Genomic DNA, 23,885 nt, shown 5'->3' with positions numbered 1-23,885 from the left:
GGTTGTCTGACCGACAGCCATGGGGGTGTAACCAGGATAAGTTTAAAAGTGCCAATTTTAATTGAAAGCTGCGCTTTTTGTAAAATTAAAAAGAGGACACATTCTTCACACACACAAGACTTCAGCAAGCAAAAGTGTTTTAGGTCTTTGGAGTGTCCCTTTAACAATAAAATGCAGTTCTCCTTGAATGTATTGTGGAATAATTATTCTTATGGTAGTATACAATTTGCTTGAATAACTCTACATATCTCCTATATCTCTACATATCTCCTATATCTGGATAATCTTGACTATAAAATTTTGCTTTAAAGTAAAGCTGGTGTAGCAATTCATGGTTATCTTACTTCGCTTAGACTTAGTCCCAAAATGTTGTGATTCCAGTAAAAAAAAGGCATGTTTTAATATTATTGTAAGTTTATTAAATATGATGTTGTTTCACAAACATTACAAATAAAACACTTTCTGTATTCCATAGTTGGTCTATTCAGCACAGTCATGTTGACAATATGTATGTCTAATGTATTAGTTAAGTTGTATTTGCAGGTAAGCAGAAATAAGCAAAATACATTAATACTGAAAAGTTCCAGGTCAATGAGACCTAAGTTTGACAGCCCAATTGTATGTGAGAAACATTTCCCATGATGCTCAACAAGCATAGAGGCTTGCCCACCATCATTGGGACCATAGTTAAAAACCAAAGTTGAATTTCAGGTTATTAGCCTGTTCTAAGTAACAGACCTTACGAAAACAGAATATCAGAATGTGGTCTTACATGTAAATATATTAAAACCGCAAGTGTTCAAGTTCTTCTTGCAGAGTACTGGTTTATCAGACTGCTGCAAGGCCAGCAACCTAGTTAATTGTGTGATTATACCAAATTTAGATACATGCCATATCTTCTTCTCCTCAACTTTAAAATGACAATCATCACAGTAAATGGATCTTGGATCTTGATTTTCTGTTTCATCACACCAGCCTCTCTCTCATCAAATCAGAAATTCTGTATGTTGAACTTCTTGCCAGGGAACCATGTATTCTTTAAAACTGCTAAAGAAATAAATAAGAGAACAGAGTTGTAATAATTGTGTCTGTGTACAAATCAAACTTTCTTTTGTTTTAAAGTGGAAATGAGATGTGCTTTCTGTTCAGTTTTCTGATTTGCTTCATTTATAGTGGAAGTGTCATGCCTTTGTTTCTAGCATAATAAAAAATAATTTAAAAAATCCCTCTATATGTTACTTTATTTGATAGTTCAGATTTATTGCCGTCACTTCACGTTGAAGATAATCCCACTTGGATATTTTTCGTAGGGAGATCAGATATCTAACTCACAGTAGCAAGCGATAAGAGTGGGTTATTTGTATTAAATCTAGGTGAATTAATGTAACATTGAGTCAGATATTGCCAGTCTTTTTTAAATTCACGCTATATAGTTAGTGTATATTATTCTTATTTATAAAGCGCCAACGCATTCCGCAGCTCTGTACAATGGGATATATATATGAACTCAAGCTTTTGTGATTGCTCTTCTTTCATTTTAAAATTAAACTTATGGAAGGTTAAGACATACTTAAATAACAGTTATTGGTCATTCTTGTATGTACGGTTTTGTTTTACGTGGTGGTCTCTGTACATCAGTTTGGATATCATGCTTTTCCTCATTGACCATATCTCAGTCACTCTGCTGAAGGCCATTGTAATGGCATGTTGGTCTCATTCTATTGCTCCAGCTCTCACGGCAGCAGTGCAAGAGAGGTGTATGCACTGGAGAGAGGCATAACCCTTTAATTGCAGTCACTGAAAAATGGGATTCAATGCAAAACAAACCTCCTGGTGTACAGAGAACCTGAAGGTGTGGGGTGCAGAGCCGATACCCTAGTCAACCCTTCCTAATGGCCGACATGTTTAAACCTCTGATTAAACAAAGTTAAATCATATACATGACAGGGAACATACGAAAAGTAAAGACAAACAAAGCAAAGACTGGGTTGCAAGTTTTCATTTATTTTTCATGTATTTCAAGTTCATCACTAGAACCACTTTCTGATATTTTGTATCATTTACATGACTTGAGAAAACCACCACATGGCTATTGCTACAACGGGAAATAGCATGGACTGATTGCCTGGACCCAGTCAGATTACAGTACAGTATTGTGGCTTGTCCTCTAGAAATGGATTGTTAGGGTTTCTATCTTACACAGTGATGTTAATACTGTGCAGCTGAAACATTGAAGGTGCACGGTAATAGGAGAAACTCACATCTATTTGAAATATTACAGCATGGGAATTGTACTTTGTAGAAAGTATAAAATGTACATTTGCTAGATGTACGGTTTCAATGTATTTATTAAACTCATAACTATGGTAAGTATATTTTAGTTTAACTAGAAAAATACTGACATTGTTAGATGATGCATACCTGCATACCACATGTTACTTTGCAAATGGCATGCTATTTTTCTATTGTGTGACAGGATTCACAACATTTTATCAAAGCACAATCATAGAGGTTAATAATAGATTCAAATGGACTAAAAATAGACAAACAAATAAAATATGATCACAATTACAAATCGATTTACCATAGAAAAGTGACAACTAATCAAATTGTTACTAATCACTAAAATGCATATGCCAGTAATAAAATATGTAGACTCCTAGCACTATAACCACTGCAAGAAGCTTTAGTACTTGATCATCTCCCTAATCAAACAAATATATATATATATATTTGTTTGATTAGGGAGATGATCAAGTACTAAAGCTTCTTGCAGTGGTTATAGTGCTAGGAGTCTACATATGGCAAGAATGTTGTCAATTGTCAAACCTGTGTCTTATCTGTACTCATGTACAAATCTTCCCTTTCTCCAGCGCCGGGCTCCCTCGGTGCTGGGGACTCTCCTCCTCCTTCCGACGTCATCGGCTGAATGTGCATGCGCGGCAAGAGCCACGTGCGCATTCCATCAGTCCATAGGAAAGCATTTCTCAATGCTTTCCTATGGATGCTGGCGTATTCTCACTTTGAAAATCACAGTGAGAAGCGCGGAAGCACCTCTAGCGGCTGTCAATGAGACAGCAACTAGAGGTTGGATTAACCCATATGTAAACATAGCAGTTTCTCTGAAACTGCTATGTTTACAGCAGGCAGGGTTAACCCTAGATGGACCTGGCACCCAGACCACTTCAATGAGCTGAAGTGGTCTGGGTGCCTATAGTGGTCCTTTAACCCCTTAAGGACCAAACTTCTGGAATAAAAGGGAATCATGACGTGTCACACACGTCATGTGTCCTTAAGGGGTTAACCCCTGTATCATAACTCAGGTTTGAATTCTATGTGTCGTCTTGCTCAGACATGCTTCAGACTTGAGAAAGTGAGGTTCTCCCGAAAGCTTGTCATTAAAAAATTCTGTTAGTCCAATAAAAAATGTATTACAAGTTCTGAATTTGATCTGTTTTTTACATCTACATCACTGGACTAATACGGCTACAGTCTCTATATATATATATTATTAAACCATTTTCAAGTAGTTTGTCAAAAGACGAAGGATTCTACAATAGCCTAAGCCTAGCCTTTCTGTTGAAGCTGTCAAGTTCACCTAATTATTTGTCCATAATTATTGTATTGCATGCAGCGCAAAGGAATTGTAGAGGTAAGCTTGGTACTGGAAGGGTACTGGGGTGCATTTACAGGGGTGCATATAGAGAGCTGGGAAAACATGCAATGCTTGTTATTCCGTTTGGAAACAGGTTGCCAAAAACCTAAGAAGAACTTAATTCACCAACTATCTCCAGTGCAATAGGCTGTGTGATTATGGTACTTGGAATGTCTCTTTAAGTATATTCTAAATATTCAAAGCTATCACCATACATGTCATTAACCACTTAATTAATAATACACATTCTTAAATTAATATTAACCATGACTGACAGTGAACACTAGTCTAAAATGTCTCTTGTTTACAAATGGTTATCATGAAGCTTTCAAAGATATTACAGAAAGCTCCCTACAGGTGATACTCGAAAAATTTGAATATTGTGAAAAAGTTCATTTATTTCAGGAATGCAACGTAAAAAGGGAAACGAATATATGAGATAGACGCATTACATGCAAAGCAAGATAGTTCAAGTCGTGATTTGTCATAAGTGCGATGATTATGGCTTACAGCTCATGAAAACCCCAAATCCACAATCTCAGTAAATTAGAATATTGTGAAAATGTGCAATATTCTAGGCTCACAGTGTCCTACTCTAATCAGCTAAGTAAGCCATAACACCTGCAAAGGGTTTCTGAGTCTTTAAATGGTCTCTCAGTCTGGTTCAGTAGGAATCACAATCATGCAGAAAACCATCATTGACACCCTCCATTAGGAGGGAAAACCTCAAAAGGTAATTGCAAAAGAAGTTGGATGTTCCCAAAGTGCTGTATCAAAGCACATTAATAGAAAGTTACGTGGAAGGTAAAAGTGTGGAAGAAAAAGGTGCACAAGCAGCAGGGATGACCGCAGCCTGGAGAGGATTGTCAGGAAAAGGCCATTCAAAGGTGTTAGGGACTTTCACAAGGAGTGGCCTGAGGCTGGAGTCAGTGCATCAAGAGCCACCACACACAGACGGATCCTGGACATGGGCTTCAGATGTTGTATTCCTCTTGAGTCCATATGCATGCTTATACTATTCAGAGGTCCGATATTGTTCTATGTACACTCATTGTTTTATTGATTGCATGTAATATTCTAATTTACTGAGATTGTGGATTTGGGGTTTTCATGAGCTGTAAGCCATAATCATCGCCCTTATGACAAATCACGACTTGAACTATCTTGCTTTGCATGTAATGCGTCTATCTCATATATTAGTTTCCCCTTTTACGTTGCATTACTGAAATAAATTAACTTTTGCACGATATTCTAATTTTTAGAGTATCAACTGTATATAATATACTCATCGAATATAGAAAAAAAATCCCAGGATGAGATAACAGTTTTAAAGAATGCCAAATGTTCAGAATCTCTGTTGAAGATAAAGAAAACAAATACAAGACTTATACTAGAGACATTACCAGATTCTACCTCCACCTGAAGAGATGCAGCCCAAACTGCACATCAGGGGAATCTAAAATACTGCCGTTCAAATGATGGACTGTAGGGCCACAGGACATAAAATAATTTAGTAAGAGATGAAGAACCTTGTACCATGTAATCCAAGAGTAGTTACTGTACTGTTAGTGTCTAGTTTGAATAATTTATTATCAATATTATTTGCTATAGCAAGTGTACATAGATTGAGTGGTGAGGAAAACATTGAAGAAAAAGAAACACATATTTACTGATATGCACTGGATTAAGGATCGTTGACATGAATTCTTCAGACAAGAGCTCTTGATTTGTTAAATGCATAGAAAAGAATAAAGGGAACACAAAAAAATAGTGCAAAATGGGTACATATGATACAAAGGGTAACCTAAGCCTGAAAATACTATTATATGCAGAACTTGCCAGCATCCTACTCTCTAGGAAATGTTACTACTATTGAATAAAATAAAGACATATATATACAGCTTGTATGTGAGCAATGTGTTAGGAACATTATCCACAGCAATATATGTTATGATAAATTACCTTGGAGATGCAAATCTTTAAATAAGTTGATATAGTCATGACAATTTAACGGTCACCTTTTCTATAGAAAAACAACAACCATTTTTGGTATAATTGTAAGGTGTGGGTGAGGGAATCCCCCACAGGTGTTTTCGAGCTTATATTCTCTGAGTCTTGTATTTTGTATCTGTGTAATTGTACCTTTTCTATAGAAGCCTAAAAGCATATTTACTAAATTTTATTAAAGGGTCACTTTATGCATCATGACCTCTTTATCTTACTGAAGTGGTTTTGGAGCAAAGCTCTTCCCCTGCAGTCTTATATTTTAGAAAGTTTCATTTTAGAGACAAATGTATTTTTCTTTGTTTAGGGCAGCCTCCTTGGACTGACAATCAGTCAGCAGGAAAATTCTCTTCCTGGCTGGCAACTTCATTTTGATGTAATTTTTGTATTTGGTGTCAGCATACACAGCATTCTAACCCCAGACGTCTCTAACAGACTGCTCAGGATTGGGTAGGATCATTCACTAAAATGAGAATTCAAAGTTAATTTGATATTAAGTTCAAAAAAGTCATGCATGCTCCTAGCTCAGCTACTTTGGCCTTACATTTCAAATTCACGTTGAATTTTCACTTTAGCAAATAACACTGACAGTGTTAAAGCACCTGCTGCCAGGTAATTTGATTTTCTAACTTTCTGATAAAAAAAAAACCAAATATATAGCAAAAAAAAAAAACATGCAGAGGTCAGAGTAAAATAGAAAACCCCACAAGCTACTTTGTTTGAATTTATACCCCTTTTTTCTAAGAACGAAACTGAGCAAGTAGTTGTCTGCCCCTACTGGACTACAACTCCTATCATTCTTAGTGAAATCCTGTTTGAGACTGGTAAGAGTTAAAATATGCATCATGTATTCAGGACAGTAAGACTATCGCTTGCTAAAGTGCTTATGTGTAATAAACTCCAATCAACCTCATCCGTTGGTAGGCAGATAGTAGCAAATCACTATTTATCTCAGAAAAAAATTGACAAAATGAAAACAGCACCTGATCTAATACTTACAACTCACAGAAATAGGCCCTGCAGTCAATTCCCACTACTTTTGCGCAGCATCAGTGGCTGCGGCTCAAATATATGAACAAAAACATGAAAAAGTTGTATCCCAATACACTATACACATTTATTGGGCCACTTTAAGCACCATAACTACTACAGCTAAATGTAGTGGTTCTGGTGCAAAGAGACCTTCCCTGCAGTCTCCAAAATAAAATTAAAAAAAGCACTGTTTACACTGCCTCCTATGAGCACCACTTGTGGCTGTCACTGAGACTGATTGTCATGTTTGGCATCTCCATGCTCTCTACAGGGTGATGATGTGTACTCTCCATTGATATGCATTGAGCCATGATTTATTTTATTATTTTTATGAATCTCTAAATCTCAATAAAACCACCCATGTCTGTGATAAGCATTGGACTATACATTTGTCTTTGATGCTTCTCTGCGAGAAGCATTTGACTGAACAATGCACAGTGTTAACAAGGAAATATGTGATGAGCAAAAATGCTGTGGATCTTTCGAGCTGGAAATGCTTCTGCAACTAATGACAGGTACATTTTCAGGATTTGGGAAACATTTGTACACATTTTAGTACAAAAAATAATTTAACTTCTAGAGGGTTGGGTTAGGCAAACTCATATTATTGTAACAATTCTTACAAGCTATTGATTTTGAATGGGTTCAAATGAACCACCATTGCTGTAAACAGACATGGAAATGGCAGTCAATGTAAAATAAATAAAAATATCAGCCAATCTAATCTCTGTTACAAAACAAATGTCAGCTAATAGCCAAAGCCAAAATACACAATGGATAAGGAATGTTAAAGAAATTATACCACAAAGAGAGTAATTCATATGCACTACATGTTTGATGAGTAAGTGATTTACTGAACAGCTAAGTAACTAAGCAAAGGCATTTCAAATGCACAATATAGAATTTGTGTACAGAGTTTAATCTATGTATATTTCATTCTCTGTATATTTCTGCTGATATCTGCAATGTGCTGTTTTGAATATGAAATATTACAGCTCTATGTTAGATTAGCAACCAAAAATAATAACAGAGAAACAGTCTATAGAAAGAATACAGCAAATCTTATCATAGGACCAATTTATTAAATTATACATTCCTCCTAATATTGCAGATTTCTTCTTTCACATGACCTGTCACATGAGTAATGCTATTTCGAGAATCACAACTGTTTGTCTTAATCGATTACAGCTCCTAAAGCAATGCATGTTGAAAATGACATACTTGAAGATTCGGGAAATCTTAATGTATCTTTCCTGCTAAAATATGTTTAAAATAAATAGTACTTGTAAATGACATATTTAATAGATTTGAAAGCAATACTCACTTCTTCCTATTTAGTGATGACTGTATTGAACTGCAGAGGTTCATGTGTATAAAAACTAAGAAAAAATCAACCACTAATCTGTCAATCCTGAACTCCCATTCCAGTTATTAACAATCCCTCTTGCTTTATTCTTTCTTATTGTAATATATAAATATTGTTTTTCAGTGTCCCAAGCATATGGAAGGAGATCATTGTATCTCCACTGTTTTTTAATGTGTGGGTTTATTATTCGGCATTACCTATGCACTGTGTGTATTGTACTTTTTTTATTGGTTGATTGTGAAGACCATCTTGTCTTGAGCAGCATATGCAGTTTTCTACACTTGTATGTATTATGAAGTACCTGAGCACTTATTCTGATATTTTGTAGTGCTGCAGATGCATGTAGGCTCGGTTGCAATCTCCCTTGTCTAGGGTTTCACTGGCCCTGTGATCCAACTCCTCATTTGATGGATTGCTCAATCGGAATTTCCACATCCACATTGACAATATTAATTTGCCAATATTGATTGGCTTAGTATTCCAGTTTGTGCTTTCAGCCAATCATTGTTATCCACATTTGGAAGAACTTGACAGTGCTAATGTGGAAGTGGAAATTTTACAATAGCAGTCTGGTAGGCAAAGGGCTGGACCATGCGTTCACTGAGAGGGAACCTCCGTTTGTGTCTACCCACTCAAATACAGTTGACACTTGTAACCAAACACAACATGCTGTAGCAGATACTATGCTTAGAGAATCCTTTTAAGCCAAGCCCTAAGGCTGACCAAGCCTCTTAGGAAATGTGGTTTAGAAAAATATGTGCCAAACGTAGTCATCGATGGTCTAATTAATATATCACTTCAAACTACATGCTATCTGTGAAAAGCCTCCCGTGTACGTCTCTGTGGAGAAACTATCAATTCACAAACTATAAAAAGGAAGAAAGCAGGCAAACATGACAGTGCATTAACTTATTTAGAAAGCTCTATGTAATTCTGCATTTTAAATTCCCTACTTATGGGTCACACTGTACACTAGATGTTGGGACTTATTGATCACAATATAGATAAAAAAAATATGAACAAAGACAGAAACATAGTAGTTCTTTTAATTACAGCAGATTTTTTATATATGTTCTTCATTAATAACCATGAATTGCATTTTCTAATTCGATAAACTAGGATCTATGCAAAATATAGGAGCTAGTCAGGAGGAGGACATTGGGGACACTGTGGGACCTGGTTCAATACAGAATCTAAACATATACAAATTTGCTGCCAGTTCTTGACTGATACATTAGCAGCATAGAAATCCCTCATCTGTGCTAACACTGATAAGACTGCCTAGTGGGTTGAGTTGAGGTTTTCACAACAAATAAACAACTATTTTCACTTGATTATTTTTTTCAATGCTATTTTTACATAATACATGCTGCTAGTGGCCTTTATGTTGTGTTTACTTTTGCCACCTAATGTACTCTCTTTTGTCAGTAGAAATGTTTCTCCAAGCATGTCAAGTAGCACACGTAAAATCTCAGCACTCAGTAGTTATTATTACATAATGAGGAATACCAGTAAACGTTTAAATCATACCACATGTTGTTAAAGACCTAATGCAGATAAAATTGGTCTTGCTTAACACATAATTAGTTATGTTGCTTTTTTTGTCTATGGTAGCTATTTTTAAGGAATACCTTGGATTACTAAATGGAATCTCTTTTAATCCCTTATGCCAGGAGTAATGTTATATGGAATCTCCAACTGTTAAGCAGTGCTCTGCAAGATCTTTTACCAAGTCACTTGCTGTGCTTTTCGCTAACACTTATTTATGGGAATTGTAACAGCAATCATCAAGAGATCCACAATTTAGTTATCCGTTTCTAAAATCTCAACATCCACAATTTAATCATCACCTTCTAAAATCTAGCAGTCCACAGTTTAGTAAATGCAACTCACATCTTATATGTTTACAAATAAACATACCATATGCAGCGTGAACTACTGTGATTTAGTTTAATTTACTTCCAAGCTGACCTTGTTAGGAAATTACCACCCGTGGGAGGCCCTCTGCCCCCCCCCCTCCACCCTCCCCCGTCTGCCCATTTTCTTCTTCTTACTCGTCTCTTTCTGTTACTAATTTTTTGTTTCTTTCTCTATTCCTCTCTTAGCTTGAGCTTTCTTCTCTTTTTCATTAGAGCCGCCCCCCTGATTTCAGGGGGGGGGGGCATTCTTTTTTATTTTTTATTTTTACCAGACATGATTGAAAGGTTTGAAGGAACAGATAAGCCCTCGGGCTGTTTGAAAAGGACTCCATGGTTCATAGACAAACCTGCTACATATTTCAATAAAATAAAAATACCCTCGATAGGAGGCAAGCCACAAAAGGTCCAGGAAAGTTATACCGTTCGGTTTGTATTGTTCAGATAAGTATTTTCTTTTCACGAACTGTATCTCAGTTGGTTTCTGCGAAAGCCCAACAGTTAATGTATACTTGCTTTGTCTGTTGAGTAAAAATAAATAATTAAAAAATTACCGTCTACTAACAATGCCAAGATCTTGCTAATACCAGTAGATGTGAGTCTGAAGTTTTCAGAGCATCAACTACTACAAGCCCAATGCTTCATTATTTAGAACTTATTGGTTAACATTTGACTAAATAGACTCAGAAGGAATTAAAAATATTTAATTATCTAACATGAGGTTTTATATTCATAATTTACTTTATGTACACAAGATCAGAATTGTGTTAAAAAATGGTGGTAGATAAATTATTACATTATAATTGACCTTTCATGCTATTCCTCAATTTAATATTTTTGGATAAGCTTTTCTAAAGATTTATTATTTTTGGATAAACTTACAGAAAAAAATCAAAATATTAAAAAATGAAAAAGGTTACAAATCCAAAGCGGCGATTATATGTCTCCAAGAGACGCATTTGTGCGCCTGCAAACCACCCCAACTTTATTCCAGCCACTACCCCCAGGCTGTCCATGCTTACTCACCCCACAAATCTAGAGGAGTTGCAATTTTCTTTCACAAGGATTGGGTATTCCAGGAGACTGGAAGATTTACAGATAGAGAGGGCAGACTGCTAATTCTGGTAGGCAACCTGAATGGTATGGTGATTACGATAGTCTCACTATATGCCCCAAACGAAGCCCAAATTGCTTTCACCCGTAAAGCCTTGAAACAAATAGAAAAAATACGGCAAGGACACACAATTATTTGCGGTGATTTCAAATGCACCCTGGATCCAGAACTAGATATTAAAAGAGAACACAACAAAGGCCCTACCTCACAAGCAATCGCAAACTGTACTGAGTTAAGTAAACTAATGTTTAACAACAACCTTTATGACGCCTGGAGATCTATGTACCCGAAATAAAAAGATTATACTTACTTCTCACAGGTACATAGAATGTATACAAGAATTGACCTATGCCTGGTTGACAAGGCTACCCTGGTTAACATAGACGAAGTACAGATAGGGCAACGGACATGGTCAGACCACGCCCTGATAATTATCACCTTTAGGTCTCTTCACCAAGTAAGGGGAAGTGGCAAATGGAGACTAAACAAGGGCCTATTAGACAACCCACAGGTGCTAGATACCATATCTAGAGAAGCGTCCGAATACTTCACCCTTAACGCAATGGACTCCATCCCAATTCAAACTATATGGGTTGCACACAAGGCGGTTATGCGAGGCATATTTATAAGAGAAGGATCAAAGCATAAAAAACGCACTAACGACACACGTAGGACATTACAGCAAGAACTGTTATCCCTAGAAAAACAGAATGAATCCAACCCGTCCAAAACATTGACAAAACAAATTGCTGATATACAGAAGGATGTGCACGCCCTAGAACTTTTAATGACCGAAAGATGGCTGAGAGCCCTCAAAATTAAATTTTACACACATGGGAACAAAGCGGGCAAAGCATTGGCCAATAGACTGAAAACCAAACAACTACAAACCAAAATTCCCTATATCGAATCACCCACAAAGGATAGACTTTACAACCCCTTAGACATTGTCAATGAATTAGCACACTACTATGACAAGCTATATAATCTAAAAAAAATGATCCCACACTACTACATCCCAACGCTAGAAACATTGAGGACTTTTTGAAAGATATTTCCCTACCTAAACTCACAACACAAACAAGCACTCAATTAGATGAACCGTTCACAGAAGACGAGATCCGCAAAGCTATTATTTCCATCCCTAAACACAAGGCACCTGGCCCGGACGGGCTATCTAATAATTATTACCATAAACTAGAAGCAATCCTGACTCCATACCTCACCACACTATTCAACAAAATAAAGCAGTCAGGAAACCTCCCAACGGAGATGCTGGAAGCCCATGTAGTCACCCTACCCAAACCAGGCAAGCCACCCACGCAATGCGAAAACTTTAGGCCTATATCCCTGCTAAATGCAGACATAAAACTATATGCGAAACTATGGGCATCAAGGCTGAAGACCCACCTCACCGATTTAGTTTCCAGAGAACAAGCAGGATTTGTTCCTGGGAGACAAGCAGGGGATAACACCAGACACTTTATCAATCTGATAAATTGGGCCAATACCAGTAAACAAACCTGAGCTGGACGTACATGGATGCTACTCTACTAAAAATGGGCTTTTCACAACATACATTGAGGGGAATTAAGGCCTTATACCAGACTCCCTCAGCGAGAGTCTTCAACTCGGGGTTCCTATCAGACAAATTCCAGATTAGTAATGGTACGCGCCAGGGATGCCCATTATCCCCACTAATATTTATACTATGCTTAGAACCACTTATACACCACATCAAAACCAACCAAAAAATAGAGGGACTGGACACCCCAGTTGGGCACCACAAACTGGCACTCTTTGCCGACGACGTGCTAATGTTCCTCACAAACCCGGTGAGATCTATCCCAACTCTGATGAATCTACTCCTGTTACACGGTCGAGTTTCATACTACAAAAACAACCTCAAAAAGACACAAGCACTACCTATAGGCATCCCCGCCCACACATTACAAACACTCAAACTACAGCACCCTTTTGATTGGAGGAAAGTCTCCTTGAAATACTTGGGAATAAACCTAACTAAATCAACTTCCCAGCTGACCTAAGAAAACCATATCCCACTAACCCACAAATTACAGTCACAACTGGACAAGTGGCAACACTTGGAAATATCATGGCTCGGGAGAGTGAACACCGTCAAAATGATGGCACTGCCCCATGTCTTATACCTATTCCGCACCATACCTATAACACTAAGTGACAAACTGCTACATAGATTCCAAAACATATTCAACGCATACATTTGGAAAAAGAAACCGCCAAGAATAGCTAGACAACTAACTTGGTTATCCCCAGACAAAGGCAGGCTTGGCATTCCAAACATTGGTGCTTAGTATAAAACAGCAGCCCTAGCACAGGGGCTGGAGATACTATCTCGTATCATAGTAAAAAATTGGTCGCAAGAGAATACTGAGAACGGGCAGCAACTGAAATAGCCTGCCCTTCGGTCGGTCACCGCTCAGTTCTCAAGCTGTTTTTTGCTCATCTTGTGCCATTACAGAGAGAACTTCTCTGAAACATATCAGACTGGTCCCACCCATATGGGCAGTCCAGATCCGAAATGCCAGCAAGTTCCCTCTGCACGAGAGACACAGCAACCCCAGACGATCGTTTCAGCCTTGTAAGGCATCATCAGTGAGGCATAGCTGATATCTCCCTAGGCACCGTGAGCAAGGGGTCCACGTCTGGATTATCCCTAATCCTCACTGATGATGCCTTACAAGGCTGAAACGATCGTCTGGGGTTGCTGTGTCTCTCGTGCAGAGGGAACTTGCTGGCATTTCGGATCTGGACTGCCCGTATGGGTGGGACCAGTCTGATATGTTTCAGAGAAGTTCTCTCTGTAATGGCACAAGATGAGCAAAAAACAGCTTGAGAACTGAGCGGTGACCGACCGAAGGGCAGGCTATTTCAGTTGCTGCCCGTTCTCAGTATTCTCTTGCGACCAATTTTTTACTCTCCACAAGTTTAAGGGATAATCCAGACGTGGACCCCTTGCTCACGGTGCCTAGGGAGATATCAGCTATGCCTCACTGATGATGCCTTACAAGGCTGAAACGATCGTCTGGGGTTGCTGTGTCTCTCGTGCAGAGGGAACTTGCTGGCATTTCGGATCTGGACTGCCCGTATGGGTGGGACCAGTCTGATATGTTTCAGAGAAGTTCTCTCTGTAATGGCACAAGATGAGCAAAAAACAGCTTGAGAACTGAGCGGTGACCGACCAAAGGGCAGGCTATTTCAGTTGCTGCCCGTTCTCAGTATTCTCTTGCGACCAATTTTTTACTCTCCACAAGTTTAAGGGATAATCCAGACGTGGACACCTTGCTCACGGTGCCTAGGGAGATATCAGCTATGCCTCACTGATGATGCCTTACAAGGCTGAAACGATCGTCTGGGGTTGCTGTGTCTCTCGTGCAGAGGGAACTTGCTGGCATTTCGGATCTGGACTGCCCGTATGGGTGGGACCAGTCTGATATGTTTCAGAGAAGTTCTCTCTGTAATGGCACAAGATGAGCAAAAAACAGCTTGAGAACTGAGCGGTGACCGACCGAAGGGCAGGCAATTTCAGTTGCTGCCCGTTCTCAGTATTCTCTTGCGACCAATTTTTTATCTCGTATCATACCTCCAATATGGGCACCTCTTGAAAACGCATGCATTTACCCACGCACAATAAAATCCACTTTACAATCACCTATGTTATGGGAAACAAACAAAATGAGACCCTTGATCAGTACGAGATTCTTACTTAATAGCTGGAAGAAATGGGCAGGCCCACTCATGGGTGCAAACAATATTTTATTCTTTGCTCCCATACAAACCCTCTCTGAGCTCTCCGACAACATCAATATGGTACCATGGCGTCAAAAAGGAATACAATCAGTAACACAGCTGTACACGGAGGAAGGCTTAAAATTATTCCCAGATCTCCAAAGGGAGTTTACACTCCCCGCCGGAGACGTGTTCACATACATAAGAATCAAACATATTCTCCACTCCCTACAAACTTGTCATTGCGAGGAATCACAACTGACAAGCTTTGGCCTACACTGCATAGGCAAACGTCCGCAATCAAAACCCCGCATGGTGCTACACCGCCATAAACGACAGGGACCCCTTCCAAAAACACAAATATATGGAAATGTGGGAATCAGAACTTACCATTATTGTTCCTACCCCAATCTGGCTACAAGCAAGACAGACCACACGAAGGATATCCCATAACCTATCACACTTGGAGGCATACTGTAAAATTGTAATGAGGTGGTACTTGGTACCTACCAGACTAGCAACTATGTATCCATTGGTGTCACATAACTGTTGGAGATGTGCACAGCACAGGGGCAACATGCACCATATTTTGTGGAATTGCCCTCTATTGAGTGGGTTCTGGTTAATGATAGGGAAAGCAATAGCACTTCTAACGAAACGTAAAATTCCACATACACCAGAGTGCTATCTGCTTCATCTGTCCCCAGAATTGTTGTCAGATGCTAATAACCATGTCCTTATAAACATGTTAACAGCAGCGAAAACCAGCATAGCCAGTCAGTGGAAGAGGAGACACCCTCCCTCTCCCACTGAGGTATGGAATAGATCGGATTCCATAGCAGACTATGAACTAATGGCATACAGAATGAAGGGTCAAACAGAAAAGTATAACAAAAGATGGGCAAGCTGGCACACATCACGCACGGCAGTGACAAACCTTAAAAGTACAACATAACGGGTTTATACCTAACCTTGAATCACCAATACCTAGAAGTTAAATAACCAAGAGACGTGATCCCTATCCTATCTCAAGAACTGTATCCTATCTCAGTAACTTACCCTACTCACAAGACTTACAGGACTTATTTCCTAAGTAACTAAGACGAGAGAACATCTTAAGTAACATGTTAAGCAACAAGTTAGAGAACTTGTATGTTTCCCCCCACACCCCACCCACCCCCTATTCCCCTCCATCCCCAACAGGCGCATGGTTCTCACATACAAAGTCAACCACACCAGGGCAGACTTCAGTCATCCAACGGTTCAGTTGATATGGTGACTGACAACCACTACCAACATCAATGAAGTCATTTTACTAATGGTCGAACAATGTATGTATTACGCTCCATATGCAACATGAAATGTATACAATGTCCAACTCCAAAAATGTATAAACTTGTGTTATTGTACTGTGAGACATGTAAACAAACTCCCCCAACCCCATTTTCCTTTCTGTACCCCCACTGTTTTCCTTTTACCATGCTAAAACTCAATAAAAACCAAACATGGAAAAAATAAAATGAAAAAGGTATCATATATAACAAAATATGTACCGTATATAAAAAAAAGAAAAAAAAAGATTTACGGTAAATATTTTTCAAAATATAATACCATTTTAAAAGTTTATCTGAAAATATTAAATTATTTAAATAGATTATCAAAAAATATTAAACCAAGGCCTATGTTAGCTATGACACGTATTCAAAGCTGATGCATCCTACATTCTTTGTTATGCTGTAATTTCTTGCCTGGCAACAATTTTCTAAAAAGCTATGTTGACATTCAATCTTCTTAGTCATACACCCCAAAAAGCTTTTAGAATATATTTTTCTGCCTAAAAATGAATTCTAATTATTAAAACAAAATGAAATGCAGAAGAAATTTATGATCTATGTCTAGAGAGCTTCTGAGTTATTTAGTGGCTTTCACGCTGCAGAACAAATTAAATAGAATGCATCAATTTTGGATAAATGATAAGATGACACTTTTTTTTTAAATCTTGTAGAATTACACAAGCTCTAAGTGCAGCCTACCAGGAATATTTTATTTGAAGTGGAGTACACAGATCATAATGTCAGTCTAGGAAAATATCTAAAATCATACATACAAGCAGAATAAACGCGAGGGCCTAAGGATTAAAAACTATATAGATTAGGGGAGTCCAATGGTGCCCAATAGTGATGTCCCGAACTGTTCGTTGGCGAATAGTTCCTGGCGAACATCGCTTGTTCGCGTTCGCCGTGGATGGCGAACACATGCGCTGTTCGTTCCGCCCCCTATTCGTCATCATTGAGTAAACTTTGACCCTGTACCTCACAGTCAGCAGACACATTCCAGCCAATCAGCAGCAGACCCTCCCTCCCAGACGCTCCCACCTCCTGGACAGCATCCATTTTACATTCATTGTGAAGCTGCATTCTTAGTGAGAGTATGGACACTGTAGCTGCTGCTGAATTGATAGGGAAATTGATAGCTAGGCTAGTGTATTCAGTGTTCACTACAGTCCTGAAGGACTCATCTGATCTCTGCTGTAAGGAGAGCACCCCAAAATTTTGACTGTAATAGATTGAATAGCAGTTAGTTGTCTGCCAGCGTGTGTCAGGCTCACAGCGTATACTGTGCCCACTTGCCCAGTGCCACCACTCATATCTGGTGTCACAACAGCTTGCATTTAAAAAAACTAAACTTTTTTGACTGTAATATAATAGCAGTCAGTTTCCTTCACTAGTGTGCGTTTCAGGGCCTGCCCAGTGCCACCACTCACTCATATCTGGTGTCACAATAGCTTGCATTTAAAAAAAAACAAAAAAAAGTTTTGGACTGTGATATAATAGCAGTCAGTTTCCTTCACGAGTGTGCGTTTCAGGGCCTGCCAGGGCACAGTGTCACACCAGTGCAACTCATATCTGGTGTAACAGTAGTGTACATTTTTTTTTTAAATACAATTTTGACTGTAATAGATTGAATAGCAGTTAGTTGTCTGCCAGCGTGTGTTTCAGGCTCACAGCGTATACTGTGCCCACTTGCCCATTGCCACCACTCACTCACTGGTGTCCCAATAGCTTGAATTTAAAAAAAAACTAAACTTTTTTGACTATAATATAATAGCAGTCAGTTTCCTTCACTAGTGTACGTTTCAGGGCCTGCCCAGTGCCACCACTCACTCACTGGTGTCACAATAGCTTGCATTTAAAAAAAAAAAACTTATTGGACTGTAATATAATAGCAGTCAGTTTCCTTCACGAGTGTGCGTTTCAGGGCCTGCCAGGGCACAGTGTCACACCAGTGCAACTCATATCTGGTGTAACAGTAGTGTACATTTAAAAAAAAAAATACAATTTTGACTGTAATAGATTGAATAGCAGTTAGTTGTCGACCTCCCCCTGCTTCCAACTCGTCTCCTCCTCCTCCTCTCTGTCTCCCCATCTGAACTTTCCCCCTGTTCGTCTTCTCTTTTAGCGGGCACCCACGTGACATCCACAGACGCATCGTCATCATCAACCGCTTCACTTGTATCTGACAACTCAGCAAAGGAAGCAGCAGTGGGTACAACATCATCATCATCACACCGTACGTGTGTAATGCTGCCTGACTGAGGCATATCCCTGTTATCTACATCCTCTGGCAATAATGGTTGCACATCACTCATTTCTTCCAACTGATGTGAAATAAACTGAGTTGTGGGAAGTCCAACACCCACCTAGGTACAACTGCTTTGCGAAGGCACATGATCGCACATCACAAACAAACGCCTATGGGATCAACACATGAGTACAAGCAGCACACAAACTCAAAGCCGCCATCCTCCTCCTGGTCCAGCATCTTCAGCCACGTTACCCACTGCTGTCCTCCTTGCCCCCTCTCCAGGGCCGGTGCAAGGATTTTTGCCGCCCTAGGCAAAAGAAAGATTTGCCGCCCACCCCCCAGTGACATCACAATGCCCTACCCATATGATCTGCCATATGAAGTAACGCCAGTGCTGCACACAGTGTGTGTTTACATTAAAAAGCCTGCAGGGACAAACTATAGACACCAGAACCACTTCATTAAGCTGCAGTGGTTCTGGGGACTAAAGTGTCCCTTTAATGTGAGGTAAATTAGAGATTAGTGTCACTAATAATATACTAGATTGCCTACTTACAACCAGATGAGGATGGTGATGGGCTCTGGCTGCAGTCTGGCTCCACTGGTCTGGTGTAGAACAGGATCTCTGGAGGCTGTTTGTAACTGTGGTCACAAAGTTCAATGTTCTGGGAGAACGGCAAGCAGCTCCATTTTTTGGGGCCCCTTACACAGCTCAAGGTGCGTTGAGTGTGTGTAAGATGCATTGTGTTTCTGTGTGTGTGTAAGAGAAGCAATGTGTGTTTGCATGTGTGTGTAAGGGATACATTGTGTGTTTCTGTGTATGTGTGCAAAGGATTCATTGTCTTTATGTGTAAGGGTTGCATTGTGTCCCCTCCCCTGTCCCTTAGTGGTCTCTACTCTCCTCCCCCCACCTCCCTTAGTGGTCTCTACTCTCCCCCCCACCCTCCCCTAGTGGTCTATCCTCCACACACCCCCTCCCTCCCTTAGTATTCTCTGCTCTCCCCCCACCCTCCCTTAGCAGTCTCTCCTCAACACCCTCCCCTAGTGGTCTCTCCACCACCCCCTACCTCCTTTAGTGGTCTCTCCCTCTCCCACGTTCTTCTCAAACCCCCCCTGACTGTGTTCTCATCCCCCCGTGTTCTCCTCCCCCTCTCCTCTTGTTCTCCTCTTCTTCCCCCATGTTCTCCTCTTCTCCCCCCTGTAATCTTCTCTTCTTCTCCCCCTCCCTGTAATCTTCTCTTCTTCTCCCCCCTCCCTGTAATCTCTTCTTCTCCCCCCCGTAATCTTCTCTTCTCCCCCCTCCCTCCAATCTCTTCTTCTTCTTCCCCCTCCCTCCCTGTAATCTCTTCTTCCCCCCCTCCCTCCCTGTAATCTCTTATTCCCCCCTTCCTGTAATCTCTTCTCCCCCCTCCCTGTAATCTCTTCTCCCCCCCTCCCTGTAATCTCTTCTTTCCGCCGCTCCCTCCCTGTAATCTCTTCTCCCCCTCCCTGTAATCTCTTCTCCCCCCTCCCTGTAATCTCTTCTTCCCACTCCCTCCCTCCCTGTAATCTCTTCTCCCCTCCCTTCCTGTAATCTCTTCTTTACCCCTCCCTCCCTGTAATCTCTTCTCCCCCCTCCCTGTAATATCTTCTCCCCCCTCCCTGTAATCTCTTCTCCCCCCCCCTGTAATCTCTTCTCCCCCTGTTACAAACTGCTATTTGTAACTGGCCCTTTAAATGGAAAATTGCCCTGCTTCCCTTGATTGTGGAGAAGCCTATTTGCCAGCCTCCTTCCTCATGACTATGGCCCCTGGAAGATTGTGCCCCAGAAAAGTTATGAACTTTTATTGGGTGTGTATGGCCCTTTAAGAACCGTTTGGGGACATATTGTGACTTTGCTGAACAATGTCCCTTTAAGACTATGTCCCCAGACCTGTAAAATAACTTGCCCCTGGCTTTCTCCCACTTGGTTCAGTAAATAGGGCTTACTGAACCAAGTACCACACAGGCAGACCACCCAGAAGTTAAAGTATGCAGGCAATTTACCTCCCAGGCTGTGAGGTTACTGCAGGTTAATTGCCGACCGCTGGGTGGCCGCAGTTAGTGCAAACGAACACGTGGCGGCGGCCATCTTTGTTCATTCGAATGCGGTCAGCGGGGTATGCTAAAGATTCTGTGGAACTAAAATCGGATGCGCAAATACACGAACACCGCTGACCCTTACCTTCTTCCATACTGAACTTGCAGCTCCAGAGACTAAGTCCCGTTCGAAGTCCCTCCCTGTAATCTCTTCTCCCCCCTCCCTGTAATCTCTTCTCCCCCCGCTCCCTGTAATCTCTTCTTTCCCCCCTCCCTTCCTGTAATCTCTTCTTTCCCCCTCCCTCCCTGTAATCTCTTCTTTCCCCCTCCCTCCCTGTAATCTCTTCTCCCCCCTCCCTGTAATCTCTTCTCCCCCCTCCCTGTAATCTCTTCTTCCCACCCCTCCCTCCCTGTAATCTCTTCTTCCCCCCCACCTCCCTCCCTGTAATCTCTTCTTCCCCCCTCCCTCCCTGTAATCTCTTCTTTCCCCCTCCCTCCCTCCCTGTAATCTCTCCCCCCTCCCTGTAATCTCTTCTTTCCCCCTTCCTCCCTCCCTGTAATCTCTTCTTCCCCGCCTCCCTGTAATCTCTAATTCTCCCCCCCCCCTTTTCTCCTCACCTTCCCTTCATGTAGCGTGGCCGAGCTCCTCTCCGGTCCGCGGTACAGGAGTTTCTGTTTCCTGTACCCGGCCGGACTGACAGGAAATGCACACTGAGTGTGCACTTCCTGTCAGTCCGGCCGGGACCGCGGACCGGAGAGGAGCTCGGCCACGCTACAGGGGAAGGGAGGTGAGGCAGTGCGCCAGCCGCCTGAGCGCTCTTTATAGAGCGCTCAGGTGGCTGCAGCATTTAAAGGGCTGGCGATGGGGGTGCAGGGCGTCCCCTCCTATATGGCGCCCTAGGCGGCTGCCTAGTTCGCCTTATAGGAAGCGCCGGCCCTGGCTCAGTGAATACATTTAAAAGCAAGCTGCAACTGCTTTCAAGTATTCTGCAACACTGTGACCTGCAAAACTTTTCTCACATGCAAACAGAACTCCAGCGTCATGGCAAAGATTCTGCACATCTTGACAGTGCATGTTATGAGGAGCAAGTTCAGAGCATCTTGTCAGAATTTGAGAAGCATTTTACTGACTTTACATCCACTGAGCCTGTTGCCAGCTATCTGTGTTTTCCATTTGGGGAGGGATCGATGTGGATTACATGGCTTCCAAAGTAGCAGCACTGTTTGAACTGGATAGCTCTGTTGTTGAGAGTGAGATTCTCACACTGCAAAATGATATTAAGATCAAATACAGGGCAACAGCCGGCAAGAAAGGAGACTTCTGGACCTGCTGCAGGAACAAAAATATCCCAACCTCAGAAGATGTGCCTTGAACTTGCCTGCACTTTTTGGATCAACTTATTTGTGTGAGACTGCTTTCTCTCACATGAAAATCATCAAGTCGAAGTACAGAACCACAATGACACAATTCACCTTGTTGCCTGCCTAAGGCTTGCAACCAGCTCCTACTGCCCTGACTATGAGAAACTAGCTGCCTCTTCCCAATGCCAGAAGTCCCACTGAGGTAGGGAAATACAGTTATTGCCACAGCTTTGCAACTCACAAACTACTTTTTATGATATCTGATTATTTCTGTTTATTGTGTGCATGTTAAATGCACTGATAGGCAATTGACACGGCTTCCTGTGTGAACTGGTAGATCTCCTCGGGCTGGCAACTTTAAAAGTAGATCTTGGTTCAAAAAAGGTTGGGCACCACTGTTCTACATCATTTAAAATATTAAAATAAATATTAGGTATGCAGTTTATCAAGACAATCTATAGCAGTCTTATAAATCTACTGGGATTGTGCATGTTAGTTACCGGAATTTTCTGCTGACTAATGCTATTGAATATTTGTCATTGCTTGAAGTACAATACTGTTAAGTGTCTGAACACATAATTCTGGTGCTGTGAAGACTGTTAAATCGCCTATATATTTTTTCAATGCGGAGTTATTTTTGTTTAGAAAAAAATTCTTTGAAAAAATGTTGTTCATAGCTTGCTTTAGATATCTAACACATTGGGATGTAATTATTATATTTCATGTATTTTTTGATCCTTTACAGAAAAGTGGGTAAAAAAATTAATGATTTTAATCATCATTTACAGTATGTTGCATTTCAGACATTAAAATGATCTTTATATATATATTGAACAATGCCTACATACAGTAAGAACAGACCTCTGTAAATTGCAGACCTCTTATTGCAAGAAAGCCATACAGCATACCCTAAGCACATGCTACTCTCCTCAACTGCTAGAAAGCATCCAATCTATCTTGAGCTATAGATGTTTGTATACAGCATGGGTCGTCAACCTGGTCCCTACCACCCACTAGTGGGCATTTCAGGATTCCAGGTGGGCGGTAGGAATTTCCCTATTTTGAGAGATTGGGCGGGCGGGTGCGAGCTGGCGGTACCTGCGACTGGCAAACCGCAGGAGTTCATCGGGTGGCCCATGCTGTCAGGGCTACCCAATGGTTATGGATTGTAAGGGGGCCCGGTCAGCGCTGGGCGCTTTAACAGCGCGACCGGGCCCCCTGTGATTACATCACAGAGCTGGGAGAATGTGACTGCACGTCACTCCTCCCAGCTAACACACAGACCGCGCGGGAGGAAGCAGAGGGAGTCAGAGTGGGAACTCTGACTCCCATCCACCTGAGCCACCACTGAACCACAGGGAAAGTCACCCTCCTGCACCTAAAAGGTAGGAAACAGGAGGGTGACCAAAATATGTTGTGTGTGTGTGTTTGTTTGTGTGTATGTGTCTTTGTAGGTATGTCGTGTGTGTGTATGTATGTCTTTTTTTAAGTGTGTGTCTTTGTATGTCTTGTATGTGTCTGTATGTATGTGTGTATGTGTCAATGTATGTGTGTGTCTTTGTATGTATGTCTTGTTTGTGTGTCTGTATATATGTGTATATGTATATGTGTATTTGTATGAGTGTGTGTGTGTGTGTGTGTCTTTTATGTATGTGTGTCTTGTGTCTGTCTGTATGTGTGTGTATGTGTATATGTATGTCTTGTGTGTGTCTGTATGTATGTGTGCATGTCTGTGTGTGTGTGTGTGTGTGTGTGTGTGTGTCTGTATGTATGTGTGCCTATCTGTTTGTATGTATGTGTGTCTTGTGTATGTGTGCCTGTCCGTGTGTGTGTCTGTATGTATGTGTGCCTGTCTGTGTGTCTGTATGTATGTATGTGTGCCTGTCTGTATGTATGTGTCTTTTGTATGTATGTGTGTATTGTGTGTGTGTCTGTATGTATGTATGTATGTATGTATGTATGTATGTATGTGTGCCTGTCTGTTATAGTGGGCTATAGTAAGTAACAGTAAGTGGGCTACCT

At 40.8% G+C, this 23,885-nt stretch overlaps 1 protein-coding gene across 2 annotated transcripts in view; it reads right to left on the bottom strand.

Annotated features, from left to right (window-relative positions):
• Positions 1–438: 438 nt before the first annotated feature.
• SAMD5 (sterile alpha motif domain containing 5) overlaps positions 439–23,885 on the bottom strand; it is a 32,241-nt gene continuing 8,794 nt past the window's right edge. The window contains exon 2 of one of the 2 annotated variants that reach the window (XM_063441215.1): positions 439–1,047. In XM_063441215.1, the coding sequence (XP_063297285.1) occupies positions 1,039–1,047 (9 nt within the window). In that variant the 3' untranslated portion in view covers positions 439–1,038. The remainder of the gene's footprint in view (positions 1,048–23,885) is intronic. The other variant, XM_063441216.1, reaches the window with a different exon arrangement.

The sequence above is a fragment of the Pelobates fuscus genome, chromosome 2 (assembly GCF_036172605.1).
Source record: "Pelobates fuscus isolate aPelFus1 chromosome 2, aPelFus1.pri, whole genome shotgun sequence".
NCBI lineage: Eukaryota > Metazoa > Chordata > Amphibia > Anura > Pelobatidae > Pelobates > Pelobates fuscus.
This window is presented reverse-complemented; position numbering and strand designations above follow the sequence as displayed.